The sequence below is a fragment of the Centruroides sculpturatus genome, unplaced genomic scaffold (assembly GCF_000671375.1).
Source record: "Centruroides sculpturatus isolate CEXI.00-Female unplaced genomic scaffold, Cexi_2.0 scaffold876, whole genome shotgun sequence".
Lineage (NCBI taxonomy): Eukaryota > Metazoa > Arthropoda > Arachnida > Scorpiones > Buthidae > Centruroides > Centruroides sculpturatus.
The window spans coordinates 99,740-116,989 of record NW_019385118.1 but is presented as its reverse complement, the minus strand read 5'-3'; the positions used below and the strand labels follow the sequence as shown (position 1 = coordinate 116,989).

The 17,250-nt window shown below is 28.9% G+C and overlaps 1 protein-coding gene across 5 annotated transcripts in view; it reads left to right on the top strand.

Annotated features, from left to right (window-relative positions):
- Positions 1-16,735, top strand: part of LOC111635016 (mitogen-activated protein kinase kinase kinase 13-A-like) — an 81,686-nt gene extending 64,951 nt beyond the window's left edge. For 4 of the 5 annotated variants that reach the window (XM_023379859.1, XM_023379857.1, XM_023379858.1 and 1 more), the window contains exons 12-15: positions 3,989-4,625; positions 4,698-4,771; positions 7,527-7,800; positions 16,255-16,735. In XM_023379859.1, the coding sequence (XP_023235627.1) occupies positions 3,989-4,625; positions 4,698-4,771; positions 7,527-7,800; positions 16,255-16,404 (1,135 nt within the window). In that variant the 3' untranslated portion in view covers positions 16,405-16,735. The remainder of the gene's footprint in view (positions 1-3,988; positions 4,626-4,697; positions 4,772-7,526; positions 7,801-16,254) is intronic. The other variant, XM_023379861.1, reaches the window with a different exon arrangement.
- Positions 16,736-17,250: the final 515 nt, after the last annotated feature.

The window sequence follows — 17,250 nt, the reverse complement described above, 5'->3', positions numbered from 1 at the left end:
TTGCTCGAGTCACGTAACGGCCAAAACAGAAAGTCCATTGTTCACAGCGTCCGTTATTCGAGGTGTACGTTATACGAGGCACCACTGTATAGAGAAAAACAAGCTTAAAATGTTCTGATGATTAAATGATAAGTCTGCATTAACTACCAAGCTAGAACTTGGCTAAATTAATTTTATAAACCTTACTAATTTGGACTAAAGGTAGACAGTTAAGCTGCCATCTTGTATTAAATTTAATAATTATATTAATTTTGAATTAAATTAATATAATTTTAATTATAATAATGTAATATTTATATAATTTAACAACTTCTTGTGATTAAAGTTTTAGATTATTTACCTGGTATTAGTAATAATGATGATGGGAAATAGTGGCCCAAACTCCCTATAAACAAGGAAGGAAGAAATTATTGAATAAAAATATAAGATAAAATTAAAAACAAATTTTAAATTTATTAATTAAATACAGAAAATTATCATTTAAAGACAATATAAAATTTGAATTAAGATAAAGAAAAAAAAAAGAAAAAAAAATCTTACACGTAAAGTGACATATGAAATTTTAACCAGAAAATTATTAATACAAGGTACAGTTTTATCAGTACTGGAATTTTAAGGAATTAAAAACACATTTGATTCCTTAATTCTATTTTTTTTTTTTCCTTTGTTTAGAAAATTTAATTAAAAAATGTCTTTTCCTGAGAGAAGTTTTTACATATTTTCAAATATCTGAAAATATGTAAAATGTTATGTCTGACATTCAAATATAGGACTCTACAAACAAAATTTTTCACAGTTAAAAGATTAAAATTACAATCAAAAGCTTATCAATGTATATCTAAAGATTCTTAGTTTAGCCCTTTGGTGAGTGCACTTTTAAAGTTCCATGAGAGGGCATATTTCAGCTGTTACACTGCATATGTAATATTATTTCATATCCTCCAATATTTAAAATTCATTTTGAAATATGAATAAAATAAAAGAGGGACTTAATCTTAAAACTTTTTATTGAAGAAATGCATTTATAAAACATCTAGATAATTAAAAATAAGCCACTCCACCTCCATCTGTTGCTCACCTTTACACATGGCACATTTAGTGATTATAATGATTGTGTAAAAACACCTCAGGAGCTGAAAAAGGATATAGTCAGTTACCTTCTGTATTGGTTCCAGCAGATAAATTCAATGTAAAAAACAACCGAACAAAAGTTTGTGATCACTTTCAGAGATCTTTGTCAGGTTAATATACTGTTCCATAAATTGAATGTTATTCGAGCAGCTTTTATTGAAACAGAACATTCTATGCACCATGTGACGATATTCAAATTTAAAACTTATATGTGACATACAGTACTGTACATATAACAACAAAATATGACATAATAAAAGTTTTTAAATATGCACATAACTTTCTATAATAAGATTAGACATAGACTAGAATAAAAAAAACTTTTTTGAAAAAGTTGTTACACTCCCATTGATAATTAGTGATTGAGTGACAAAATTTACAGTGTTGTGTTAAAGATTGATACTGTTAGAGGTAACATAACATTGCTTGCTGAGCTTGTAATAGGTTAATATTTTCTTTACTATTAATGGAACTTCCCTTGAGTATTGCTTTATAAATTTTGATATGTTCTTATTCTTAGCTGTTATATGTCGAAGGTGTGTGTAGGAGCTTAGCCTTGTCCCAACATGGGGACACTCGTACTTGCTAGCAAATTGGGCCAGAGCAGTGTTATAATTCATGCTTAAGATGTTGTACATGTTGCAGAGAGATCTGGCAACATCACAGGGACAGGGACGCGTGGGAACAGATGTGTATGAGCAGAGATCATTCAGACTGATAAGGATCAGAAATAAAATACTTAAAGTAAGTGTGCCTATGTTTCTGTGTATCACAAGGTTTTAAGTACTTTATAAATAGCTCATAAACATAAAGCAAACCTCTTAAAATAGTACACATGCTCCCTTATTTTTGTCCTTAATGATCTATTAGTTGAACCTATGTAGTCAATTTCAGACAAACATGATATCTAGTAATGGAATTTTACGTACAACTGGGACCTGTGTGCTGTCTATAAAGTTTTTCCATTTGTTAGTAAATGAAAGACTGACAGGTTTTGCTTATACACAAAATTTTTGTTTACCTCCCTAGCTATACCTTGTATACCCTGAGATTGTACACCAGGGTTGGTATGTACGATCTTGGGTTATATGTTGCTTATCTGTTGATGTCAGTATTTAGTTTTATATTTTTAGCTAATTTGGTGATGAGCCTTGCACTGTAGCCATGTTTTTGACTATGTTTTTAATAAAGTTTATCTCTTACACTGTATCTCTATTATGGGAGCAGTGGATGTGAGTATGATTAATAAGTGATTTAAAGATTACTGTTTTATATCTTATAGGGTCATTAGAGTTTGATATAATGAAAAAAGTTGGTGTTTGGGTTTACAATAAACCCATGTGCAGTGATCTTTTCATTGTATAGTTCAATTTCTAGATCCAAGTAATGGACTAGGCAGTTCTGTTCTAACTTAAGAGTTAAACCACATTTGTTGTTAAAAGCTTGTACTCCACACAATTAAGATATTTTCACTATATCTAGTGTATATTAATATATTAGGTAGAAATTTTCTTAGAATTTGATGTTCTAGTGAATGGATTAGTAGTTCACATAAGTCCCCACAAGTCTCCACATAGGGGCTAACCATAAGAACTTAGTTTTGTAAATATGTATGCTGGTTAAAAGTGAAGAGAGAGATGAAGTAAGTGTACTATATCAAAGATATGCTTATGGTATTTATGCAAATTATGTATACATTGCAATAGGAAATTTCTTAACATGCAAAAGCATAGTTTAAGCTTGATGGAGGGGTAAATTGACATGAAGTCCAGTACAATGAGGCACTCATCATCTGTTACTATAATAGTTTTTAACTTAGATATTAGACCAATTGGGTTGAATGCAATATAAAGATAACCTATTAGGTATTCTTCTAGCATATGATGTATTCCCTTTTTTAATAGAGTTGTAGGGGATTAATTTTATCTACAATAAAACGTGAGTGTCGGCCTGGATTTTAGCAAAAGCAAATTACCCTGGGCTGTTTAGCTAGGTTCATTTTTATTGACATGTTGACAAGTTATGTGTACTTTATTTATTTATTGCATTTGTTAATATTTTTAGGCATGGTGTCACTTGTTGTTTTGTTTAAATAATATAATTTTTGTAATAATATACTGTATCAAATAATATCAAATGTAATATGCATTTTTTCCTTATTATACTATCTTTGAAAATACAGTATATTCAAGTAGACATGGTATTTGTATGCAATTCCTCAAAATGTGCACATTCTGTAAAAAATGAATATTACTTAAGTAGTAATTGAAAATTCTTAAGTTTTACTATGAATGTGTTAAAAATGTACGAGCAAATATAAGAATATTATAATTTTCAAAAATGTGTTAACTTAGATTTATGATTAATGCAAGAGTTAAATCATCTATTATACTATAGCTAATGAATAATTTCTAATAATAATTACTTAATTTTATGTTTTATAGATGGATTTTTGAATACCTGGAATTTTGAAATTCCTTTATTGGATTAATCTCCATTTTATGATTGCAAATTTATCAAATGCTTGTACTGATTAATTAAATTTATTTATTTCTTTACAATCCATATTAGAGTTAAATTTATGACTCTTAATGTATGTTTGGAAATTTTTTCTTTATATTAAATATTTTGTGATATTCAGAAAAGAGAATCCCTTTTCTAATTAATTAAAAGCAATATTTTATTTGCAATATTTTCAACTAAATTTCAAACAGAAATTAATATGATACAAATGTAGAAATGGATAATAGAATTAAAACTTTTTTATTTAATAAAAAACATTTTTAATAAAAAGACACCAAGTTACTACTAAAATTTGATTTTATTAACCTGTAGTTGTATTTATTTTTGTTTTTAGTTCTGAAAGCCCTAAGAAAGTTGGCCTGACTATAACTGATTGTTCTTCCTTACATGGTTCGGCCAAAGCTCGAATTAGACGACAGAGACATCGACGTAGTAACAGTCAAAGTGGCTCAGGTAGTTATAATCATTTAATATCCTCAAACAAAGTGCCATCTCCAAGATGGAGTTCTAGTTGTGAAAGAAGAAGTTATGTTGATACAGAAACTCAGACTGAAAGTGTTGATATGCAGAGTGAAACAGATCCTATTAGTCCTTGTGGAACATTAAATTCCAGACAACATTCAGAATCAGTGCAAAATTATAATAAAGAAACTTCAAGCAATAGTGAACATGATATTCTTTGGAGGAGGAGTTTGGATGGATCACTACCAGATGTTGCAGCTTCATGTCAAAAGTGTAATTGTCAATTAGAACAAACTGAAAGAGATTCGAATATGAATCGCCAACAAAAAGTAATGACAAGCAATGATAGGGTAACAATTAAAATGAATAGAAATCGTTCAGAAAAGTTAACTTATCATAATTTTCAATTAAAAACTTTAAAAAGAGGAATAAGTACAGACAGTGATGAATCACCAACTCGTTTAACATTTCCAAACAGAAGGAATAATATAAATACTACCAGTAATATGGTATGTATAACATTTCTTAATTGAATCATTAGAAATGAATGTTAGAAATATATAATTGTATTCTTTATTTAGGATCCTCATTATACAACATCAGAAGAAGAAGGCGAAGTTGATGATAGCGACGATTATGTCTTAAGGAATTCTATGTAAGTTATTGTTAATTTTATTTAATATTTATTAATTCTATGTTTCAAACTTCATTTATCAATTTTAAACTTCCTGAAAAAATGCTTAAATAATTGATGTTTATGATTCACATCTATTATAAAAAAAATTAGGTTGTTATAATTTAGATTATAATTAAATATAGAATAGAAACAGAAATAGAAAAATTATAATATTACAGTAGAGTGCTGCAAACTCTACTTAATGTGGACTGAGGAAGTGATCAGTTACTGAAAATGATAAATTTTAAGGCATAGCAATGATACTAGTCTAAATAGTAGAATTTAGTGTATTATATGTGCAAATTCATGTATGTATTAACTATGTATCAATAGTGAATAAAGTGACATTTCAATAACCCAGCATCATCATGATCAATGCTATGCTGGGTTGTTAAATATGCCACCTTATTGGATAGTGGAGTTTCCAGTTTTTTTTTTTTTTTTCAATCCCCTAGACACAATTTTACATATCTTTGGATTTAAAACTGTACAAATCTGTCTTTTATGATTGTTTAACATGCCATTTTAATTTTTTCAGGCTGTTCCTACCTTTGTTTGGTTTGAAACAAGAACACTATTCTTAATTTGTGCTTTGTGCACTTTTATTGCATATAAATACAGATATAATCTAATTATCAAACTACATGAACAATAATATACTGTAGCTATTTCTGTGATAATTATTGTTTCCAATTGTGCTAAATATTTCTGCTTCTTATATGTATTTGTGCACTGATATCTTTGGAAAGTCTTTAAAAAAATCATGCATGAGCTAAGTGGTTTTACCTAGTGCAGCATTGTCTCATCTTGGCATTTGTTCTCTCTAAAAGGAGAACCCACACTCTTTTTCAAGAACTGCATGTTTTGAGCACTTTTATAATGAAAATCTTAACTCTGGACTTCTATTTCTTTATTTCTATACTTCTATATTTCTATTTCTATACTTTACTGTACTTCTATTTCTAGTTAAATTTTAATTTAAAAAATATTGGCTATTCACGTAGTGCTTGCAGTGGCATCTTCGACAAAAGGTTACATTTATTGCTAACATGTGGAATTGTTGCTATTATTGAGTATTGCCAATGAAGAACAATAACTTACTGATCCTAGTGTTAAGTTATAGAGATAAAAATTAGATTGTATTTTTTATTTTTTTGTTTGTTTCTTTTTGAACAATATGATGAATTTTATGGAATGTCGAGTTATCAAAAGTTGCGTTTCTGGGACTCTACTGTATAGAAAATATGTTAAAAAAACAAAACTAAATGATGTTAAAGATATTTTTCTTTTCTTTAGAATTTATTATGAACATGAAATATTTTAATAGAAAATTAATTAAATACAGATAAATAAAAACTATAATTTAGAATAAAGTATTCTAATTGATGATAAATTTTTTTTCCAATGGTCAGATGACCAAGATGGTTAGAGAATCAGCCTACTGCTCTCAGGGACCTGGAATCAAATCCAGGCAAACTACCTGGAAATTATTCATGGGTGGTCTGTCCAAGATATGTTGATCCTGTTCCTTATTACCTAGCTGCCATATTGTGGGCCTTGCCAAACGCATCATGGGCATGGAAAATAATATCCACAGGGCAGAGAGACAAAAATTTAAAAGGAAAAGGATAAATAAATACTTTATTAATAAAAATTATCTTTTACTTAAAATTTATTAATATAACAATGCAAGTTTTGAATGCTCTAAAAGTTCAATTATATTTTATTCTCAGAAAAATTTAAATGTCGTATAAAAGCTTCTATAATTAATTTAAATAATAAAATATTCAAAATCTTCTGAAGATTAAACTTAGAACTAGATTGATTTCAAAATGGTTTAAAAATTAAATCTGTTTTACTTCATTTTAAATAGAAACTTAAAAATTACTTAGAACTTTGTATATATTTAATGATGAATTATAAAACAACTTCTCACATAAACTAGATGCTGAATTATAATATAATATAAATTCATCTTCTTGTGCGTTGATGAATTATATTACTTTGATAATTTTAAAAATGTTATTATTATTTTTTTTACTGAAAATTCACTTTCTTTAGGCTCAATTATTTTGATTCTATTAACTGATTTATATTTATATTGATAACATAAATTTGTGATAAAAAATATCATGTCTGTCATTATCCCTTCACTTATTTCTGTATTACCTTATAGGAATTATCAATTTGTTATTATTTGAAAGATAAATCATTATTTTTAGCAGTTAGAAATAAGTTATAATTTTTATCTTTAATTATGTATTGCTTTACACAGGGTGAGCCATTTTAATGGATCCAATAGAATAACTCAAAAAATATACATGCTACAAAAAAGTAATTGAACTAAAAATGTTACGGTGAGAAGGCCATACCATAAGATGGGACTATTGGTGTAATCATAGATGGCATTACAATTGATGAAAATGGGATCAACTTTATTTTCTCCAATGGGAATCTCCATTTTTTATTACATATTTCTGATTCTACATCAATTATTTATTTATTTTCTAAAGATTGCTTTTTATTTTATGCATTTTTAGTGAAATAAATAGTTATTTAGGACTGCTATTTTTTTTTAATGTTGTTAGCATACAGTTAAATAAATAATGTATTATATTTTATGCAAATAAATTTTTAGATATAATTAAATATTTAAATTAAATTTATCAGTTTAGACATAAAATTTTCTAATTTATATTATATTATATTAATTTTGAATTTATTTTAATAACAGAAGGTTGTCTCATGTTCATCAGAGATGTAGTGGACAATCAATTTCTACATTAAGCTCTGAAGGAATTCTTTCAGAAGAAGAGGAAGGTAATACCAGTGAATATGGAAGTAGTCATCATACTCCAAATGATTTACTTTCAAGTTTGTCAAATCCAGATTTATCGCACAACTTGGAAAGTCAAGCAGATGTATCAAAAATGGGAATAAATGATCAGGCAAATTGTCATTCTTCAAATGAATTACGAGAAAATTTAGAAACAGATAAAAGTAGAAAGGTTTGTTACTTAAATTGATCAAAAGCTTTAGAATATACACACATCATATATATGTGTGCAAAACTTAAGGATGGACATTTGTATACATGAATAGAGAGAACTGTAGATGAATGCAGACAAATAAGGCAAGAACTGTATTACTCAATGTATAACACAGTAATACTCATAATAATACATAACTTGTAGGGTTTTACAAATCAAAGCAATAAAAGTAAGTCTTTAGTGAAAAAAAAAAGATATATATATATATATATATATCTTTTTTGCTAGGAGAGCTATATATATATATAGCTCTCCTAGCAATAAATATAAATATATATATATAGCTCTCCTAGTGCCATTCCTAAACCTCACAGCAGTTGGACATAGATGGAGAATGGGTGGGAAGTGCTTAACTAAACCCAGGCAGAGAGACCTGTGAGTAGAGAACATGTCTGCCTCATGCTATGTAGCACTCATAACATTGTGGCAAGCTGATCACCAAGTGACTTTTTCTAATTATCATCATTAGCAATTGTGTTAATCCTTAAGTTTTGGACATGTGTACTTCATATAGTTATAAGCATATATTTACATACTTTTTACTTAGAATATTGTGGAACATTGTATTATATTATTCAACAGTTATAGGTTAGTTCTGTTTTCATAAATTCCATTCGTTATGTAAACTATTTGATTTTCTTCTATGATTTGATAAGATTTGTCTTTAGTGGTTTTGCATTAGATACAATATAAAAGAGGATTCTATAAATTCTCAATAAAATTTTGGTAATTATGGAGTGCTAACATGTATCATAGTTCATAGAATATTATGAACTATTCAAATATCAGCCTTATCACTATATATAGTAACTTTATCATATTGAAATATGTTTTTTTGTCTAGATATCCACTGTACTGCATAAAGGATTCAAAGCACTGAGGTTAATTTGCTTTGTTTTATGCCATGCTAGATTTGGCCAGACATTAAACATCTGAGAAAAGAACTATTTGAATAGTAAGAGACAGTGTGTCACACTAAGTTTATTGCTAAATTATTTATTATTTCTGTTCAACCTAAGACTCTTCTCCAACTTCAATAAAATAGCCAAAATATGCTTTATTGGATAATCAATTTTTAATAAATATAAGTATAGGTCAATACATTCATTGGTGGTAAACAATGAGAAACATGAAAAACATGAAAATGAAAAACTGAACTATCATTACATAAGGAACACCTGCCTAATAGTCGGTTTGTCCACCTTTCTGCATGATCAGTTTGCAAATGCTAAGGCATGGACTATATCAGATGCTGAACATCCTCTACTCTTAACTGGACCCATGCCTGCTTGAACAGTTTTCAGTTGGTGCACATTTCATAGAGAAGTGGGCAACAATCTCACCACATGTTCCAGCATATTCCAAACATTCAATAGGGTTTCAGTCTAGTGAGTTTGGAGGCCAAGATAGTGTGTGGAATTTATTGTCATGTTCCTCCAACCATTTGTAAGCCTCACTCAGCGACACAATATGTTGTTATGTTGAAACATAGCATTGTTGTTAGAAAACATAATCTGGAGATTTGGGTGCAGAGGATCATCTAACAGGTCCTTGTATTGTTTACCATTCAAGGATTGTAGGATGATGACCAATGGCCCTAGACCTTGCCAAAAGAATGCACACCAGATTATGATATTGCCACCACCAATCAGCACAGCTGTTTTGGAAATACTAGCACCTGCCCCAGGCCTCAATGATCTGTCTGTGCTCAAAGTTACACCAGTTGCCATTTGCCCATGACTGGCAATTATTGCCTTATGCTATGTAAATGACCGGTCAGCATGTCACAACTGCAGCAAATTGTCACATGGCAACTATAGGACATACCTTTATCACTTTTAAGATGGTGTTGGTATGGTTTCCTAATGTAGTGATCATTCAGTGCCATCACTGACCATTTGCCATCACTTCTGTTACAGTTCTCATTGTTTAAGGTACTTCAGTTTAGTGATGGTCACAAAAACAAACAAGCCCTGTTGTCAAATTGAGTCGTGACTATACAGTGAGATTCAAATTGAGAAGCTTCAGTTATTGAATATCTTCATTGTGATCTTTTCATAAATTCACAAAAAGATAATCTTTACCATATTTAAGAAGTCTGGTTGTTACCCTTTATGTAAATTTTTGAAGTTAATTTTCTTAATCCTCAAATGCTACAAGTTCTAAAGGGTTTTTATATTTAAAATGATTTAGAATTTTTCGACACTCGAGGATGAAATGAAATGGTTCTGAAAAGATGAATGAAAAAGCTTCTTAAATAATATAAAAGTTGTTTTTTCTTGTTTTAAATCTTTTTAAAGAGTGGTACAAAGTTTTTCAATGATGAATTATTCTTCATGATTCACAAGAACTGATCTACCCCTCAAAATAAGTCTCCCTATAAAATTGTACAGTGGATGAAAAACTGTTTGAGTCACAACACTTGCTAAAACTGTTTAATTAATTTAATGCAAATTTTTCACTAAAAATCTACATTATCTACATATAATGACACTACTACTATAATCTACATTTTAATGACAATTTTAATGTGAAAATAAACCACCAATTTAATGTATGCATAATATAAAGGGAAATTATATTTAAGGAACTTTTTGCTCAAATAATTTAACCTGGTACAATGTGCATGATATAACTAGTAGCAGTGAATTTTGAATAGTTTTGTTGGTGTTTTGTAGAAACATAATAATATCAAGCATATTTGTTGTTTTCTCCACATCAGGAGAGTTTTTTTACATTGTTTATAAAATTGAAGTGCAAACAGTGGTATTGTCATACAAAACTAACATTGAATCCTACCACTTGATCCTGTTGACAGTACCTTGTCTTTCAAATACATCCAATTTTACTTCTTTTTAACTACTAAGTTGCAATAAAATAAAGAAATGGTATATATTCATGTATATTTGTTCACATAGATTAAAAAAAAATAGACATTTAATGTAAAAAGAAAGGCACTTACATTTATCTGCTCACAACCTGAGTTGTTCTACACCAAAAAAGCCTCTAGTTTGAGGCTAATGAAATCAGCTGCTCTTCTGTAGCTACTTTTCTCAGTTTATGAAACATACTTGTAGATAAAGACATAATTCTTATTTATCCAGCAACATACAGGCATTTGCCTTTTTTTTAATCCTCATCTCACTTCAGTATATAAAATTAGAAATATCATTCAACAAATTACACAAACTCACAATTTATGATGAAATTGATAAAAGTGATATGAAGTATATTATGAAGTTGTACTTGTGAGCCCTTGTCATGGCTCATTGGTGACTCATGTGACCATGTGACTTGTGAGTCACATGGTAATCTTATTGTGTGACTCATCATATTTTACATCATAAAATTGCAAGTCTAACCCAAAAATTGAGAAACTTTGTACTGCCCAAAGAGTCAAAGTATATCAATTAATAATATTTCATGCTTTTTTAAAAAATCCATGGATCAAAACAATTATGACATGTTATAATTGTTTTGCTACATGGATTTTGCCTGTTCTAATTCATAACACTGTTCTAATGGTGTAAGATTTTGTGATATCTGGTAAAGTTGTTAATATCACATGCTTTAGTCCATTTTATTATATATTCAGTATAAAATTAGTAATTTCAAGTATCACTGATTGTAATCCCAAGTTCCATATGATATCATCAATGCCATATGTGTTCTTTTGAATGTGCCATACACAGAGACATTTTTAGAATTTTGTCATCACTTCTCTTGGAGGAAGTGTAGGATAGAACATTAAATGTAATTTAAATTATCTATTATATTAAAAATGATTTTGAGAAATTATTTAGCTGTGGTAAAATCAATAAGAATTATTTTAAATAAAATTATTTTTTAAGAATTAAGTTAATATTATATATAATTGCTTTATTTTATATAAATATAATTTAATTTTTTAATATAATGTTTAATCTGTAAATCGTTTTATGATCATGTAAATATAATTTCACCTATAAAAACATTTGTTGCTGTAATCACATGCCTGCTTTGTATGAAGTTGCCTCTGGTCATACATCGTATGTGGCTTATCCAAATCAATATGTTGAAAAAGAAAGTGTTTATTTTATAACATCATCACTGCACTAACTGGGTAAACATAATAAAGACATTCACAAACATCAACACTAGTTAAAATTCCAAAAACTTTACTCATATAAACATTTTAATCCATTTAAAAAACACATATTTTGGGTAAATTACATTGAATGAACTGCAGAACTGAACCAAATTCATTAAATAGAATAGAATTTAAATAATTTACAGTAGCAGAAGCACTGCACATGTGCTGTAAAATAATCTCATATTTTTCATATCCCAGTTTAAATATGAGATTGTTTTTCAATGCATATGCACAGTTTCTGCTACTGGAAAAGTTTTTATTTGAATTCTATTCTATTTAATGAATTTTGTTTGTTTCTGTATTCAATGTATTTTGTTTGTTTCTGTATTCAATAATAATTGTTTTTAAAACATTTGTAGGAATAAAGTCTTTTGGGATTTTAACTGGTGTTGATGGTTGTGCATGTTTTTATTGTATTTATTTTTGTTATTTATAAGTATAAAAAGTACAAATTTAAATTATTTATACAGTTAATGCTGTACTTACTCTCATATAAGACGACATTGCATATAGGACAAAGTGTGACTTAAAGATCAAAATAAAGAAAATTAGATTTATTAATACAAATCTAATTTTTATTTCATGTATCACAAGTAAAACATCAAATGAACGTAAATTATCCCACAATTACTGTCATTTTAAACTTTTAAGGAAAATCTTGTAAAATTGACAACATAATTTGTTCATGTAAAGCTGGACAAGACAATCAGAAACCTTTTTCTGCCAATTCTTAACAGTTGAATCCAAGTGTCAAGCAAGTAGCGACCATTTGCAAAAATTGCCATTATGACCTAGTCTGAAGACCAGGTAGGCGTTTAACCACCTCTGTCGGTGTTTCCACTGGCAAATCTTTATTTTGTTTTCCCTGACAGGAAATAGAAAAATGAAAAAATCCACTCTCCGTCGATTACACTTACGTATGATTACACTTACACCGTACGATTACACTCCAAATTCTGATTTCCGAGTAATCATCTGTTTTCACGTGGGAATGGATTAACGTATATTGTGCTCCCGTGTGATTCTGGAATTCAATTCAAAAGCTTTGCTTTTCCTATTGCTATTCATCTTTACTCCTGACAATATACAAGAACGATTCAAATGACCTAGATAAAACACTTTTGTTTTAAAATACAAGAGAGTATGCATACGGTAAAAAATGCAAATACATGGTTTACAAAAATTATTTTCAAAAATGCAAAGAATCTTTCGTTTGCGCATATAGAATGATCTAAGAATTTGAAGCTGTGATAAATGAATAAAAACCTCATCTTATATGCAAATAAATACGATATATAATGGATATATACTCGTTGCCATACAAATTAGCGCACCAGAAGGAGTTGTTATATTGATTTGAAACTTGGTATGTAGATAAGGTTCAAGTGGATATGGATATGATTAGAGTTATAGCATGATGACTCATTGCATAATGCTAGCAGAGGCATTATGCAATGAGCCATTAAAGAGTATCCCTTGGCCTATAAAAAAGCATTCAAAGACATCCTATATGTAGTTTATCTGTTGCAGAGGGATGCTATATGACTAGAGATGACTTGTTGACTATGACTATGTTGCAATTAAAGACCATATGAATAACTAACTGAGTTTGAGAGGGAAAGGATCATTGGGTTGAGAGAAGCTGGATGATCATCTCACCAAAAAGCCTGCCACCTAGGCTGTTCTGACAAAACTGAGGTGTTGGGACCAGTGGTTGAGAGAGAGCTTGCACACACACACAATCTAGGAATTTGGCCTAGATTAAACTAGAGGGCTGCTTGCAACAACTGCGAACTGAGATGCTCTGCATATGGCATATGGCACCTGTATGCCTCCATGCCCACTCGTATGACATTGTATTAACACTAAAGGTGGCCCAACAGGGTTATAGACCCTCCTTTCATTTATAGTTTTTCTTGCAATAAATAATTATTTTTCTTTCATTTTGCAATTACTTACTTACATCACCATTACACTCACACATACAATTTTGTTTGATTCCGGCAACTCCTTCTTGGTGCACTGATTTTTACGGCAATGAGTGTATTCATATCATTTAATAATTTTACTTGATTTAATATGTTTATATGAAAATTTTTAATACAAATAAATAGAAATAAAACAATTCTATTTACAGTCGAACCCCCTATAAGATAGAGATACGTTCCATTCTCTAGGAATCCGCTTTCTTACGAATCCTTCCAATCACAACCCGACACGTGTCAAGTTTACGGACTACGGCTGTTTGAAAGATTTTCTTCCATAAAATTAATCGATTCTAGACTAATCCGACTCAACATTTCCAAAATACGTATATATTTTTTGGGAATAATCCGTATAAACTACGCTATAAACAAAAAATTGTAGGATTACTTACCGAGTGTCACCATTCGACATTGCCATTGCTCAACATTGTTTTCGTCGCGGAACAGCTCAGCAAAGAGCGGCCGATTTCTAACAACTTATTTTTCTGTGAAAACTTCGTAGAACTTCGGAGACATCATTAATATAAATAATTTTAATCGCCGTTGAATAAGAAATGTTTCTTTCACAAGAAATGTATAAAATTACAGTACTGTATTAGACTTACGGTACCTAATTTACATACTGACAGACGATAGTTAGCGTAAAAATCTCCGTAGCGTGGCGCCACGCTAGACGGCGGAAATTATATATTTAATTATAACAAAGTTACAATAAGTTAATATATAATTATATATACAGTACCTAATTTATATATAATTAATATATAATTATATGTACAGTACCTAATTTATATATAATTTATATAATACTGTCCAGACGATAGAAATCTCTCCGTAGCGTGGCGCTACGGACGGCGGGAAAGTAGTTCGGCTTCCCGATGACGTTTGAGGTGTTTATAGGGAACTTTTACTATTTTTTACGGATACCGGTAGCAATTTTTTCGTAGTTTTATAGGAATCGTAACTATAGGGACCGTAATTATAGGGGGGTCGACTGTATGAATAATTTTTACCTAACTTCTAAACATTTTTGGAAATTTTATTAAATAATACTTCTTTTCATGAATTTAGGAAGTTAGTGAAATTATAATGTCAATCAAGTCATTAAAATTGTTTTAAAGCTACTGATCAAAATAATATATATTATTTAAGTGGGATTCAGGAATATTGAATGCAGTGTCCAAAAATAATTTTCATGGGATACTCTGTTAAAAAAATGTATGTATGTGTTGGTGTCTATTTCATTTAATATCTCAGGATAGGGGTAATGATTAAGAAATGAAATTTGGTATGGTAGCTTGTGTATAAAGGGCATTGATGCTATTAAATTTTGGTGGTTAAAGGTCAAGGAGGTAAAGAGATACAGTGCGGTCACATGTCATATCTCAAGAGGGATTGGACTTAATGAAGATTTTACTTGTTATTAGCATTTATAATTTTTTATAAAAGTCATCTCTCCTCTCAAAATTAAGTTTTCTGTCATTTTATAATATTTGTAAAGTTTTTATATTATTAATTAATTACTACTAAAAACTGGTTAAGCTTAAATAAACTACCAACTCAAAAACTAAAATCTGGCTGAAATGGTAAGTCATATTAGCAAACATTTTCCTCTATATGAAATGGACATTATCAGGATTTTAACATTCTAATTCTGAACCACACAAGATGGAATGCTTTGATTTGATATACAGAGGCTTGTTTAGCGGTGGACTGGGTGCCTGAACAGTCTCATATACTGCATGAATATGATGAGACTGTTCAGGCATCCAGCCACCAATAAATGAGGCTCTGTATTTCAAATTGAAACATTCCATCATGTGAGGTTCAGAATTAGAATGTTAAAAGCCTGATAATATCCATTTAATATGGCAGAAAATGTTTGCTAATGTGAATTTTACCAATTCTGCTGGTTTTTGATTTTTGGGATAGTAATTTATATAAAAAGTTTTTTATAATAAAATGTCAAAAGCTGAGAAAGTTATGCGACTCATTGCTGGGTTTTTTCATATGACATTTATTTTTGACTCTTTGTTACTGTGTTTGGAACAAACAACAACAGATTTATCATTGAAATAATTTTAAAATGTATTTATTGATTAAATAAGAAACAATTTAAAGAGGCTGACATTAACAAAAATTCTTATTTAAAAATTTGATTACATTGTGAATGTGTTAGATATTAAAATGGATTTTTAAACTCATAAAAAGTAAGAAAAATTAAATTGAAAGAATAATTGATTATTTATTATTTATACAAATATATGATTAAAATTGAGATATTTTAAATTACAGAATGCACCTTCTTTACATCAGGATATTCAGAATTTTTCTCCAACATTATCGGCAATTTCTTCTTCTGGCGATAGTGACGACATCTCCAGTAAGACCGTGGCAACTACTCATTCACGTATTAATGGAAGTTCGGAAACTGCAGTCTGGTGATATCTACAAGTAAATACAGACAAAATTCTGTCTATCCCTGGTCACAAGTACAGACTTAATTTGAAATATGGTTGTGAACATTAAAGTTGTGAAATATGTTTATTAAATTAGCTTATTTAGAACATTTATTGAAAGTTTAATCTATAAATTGATATTAGGAGAGTATATTAGTTCTCACTAATTTATCATTATTTATGCTCATTGTTACAGTCAACATTCCATAATATTTCTCACTAGAAACTTTTTAAATATACAAGAAAATTTGAAAAATATATAAGAAATGACTCTGTGAGAACTTTTTTATTGATTTTATTTATTAGGTTAGAAAAATTAAATTCTGTTCAGTAGATTTTTTTTTGTTATTTACAATTATATATTATTATTTTAATTTATTTTATTTTGTAAACAAATTATTACCTAATGATGAATATATTTATATATCAGAAATGGCCAAGAGAATTACACATAAACCAAAAAAAAAATAATTAAAATCAGATATTATCTATTGATTAAAATTAATTAACTGGTACAGCAGATATTCAGTTATTTTCTCTTTATTTCCATATACATTTTGATCTTTCTATAATTCTACATATAGTTAAGTCAAATAATAATTCGAATATCATTTTGAATTGAGTCAAAAAGTTTTAATGAGCATAAATTCATTCCAGATTTCTATAAAAGTATAACTAATGAAACATTATGGCCTATTAAGATTGGAATGGTAATAATCAAAAATTTTTTATAAAAAGATTATACTTCAATAAATGAAAAAAGATTATTAAAAATCTTGAAAAATTCAATAAAAAAGTTTTTTAGATGGGGATTTATAAAATTTTTTACTCT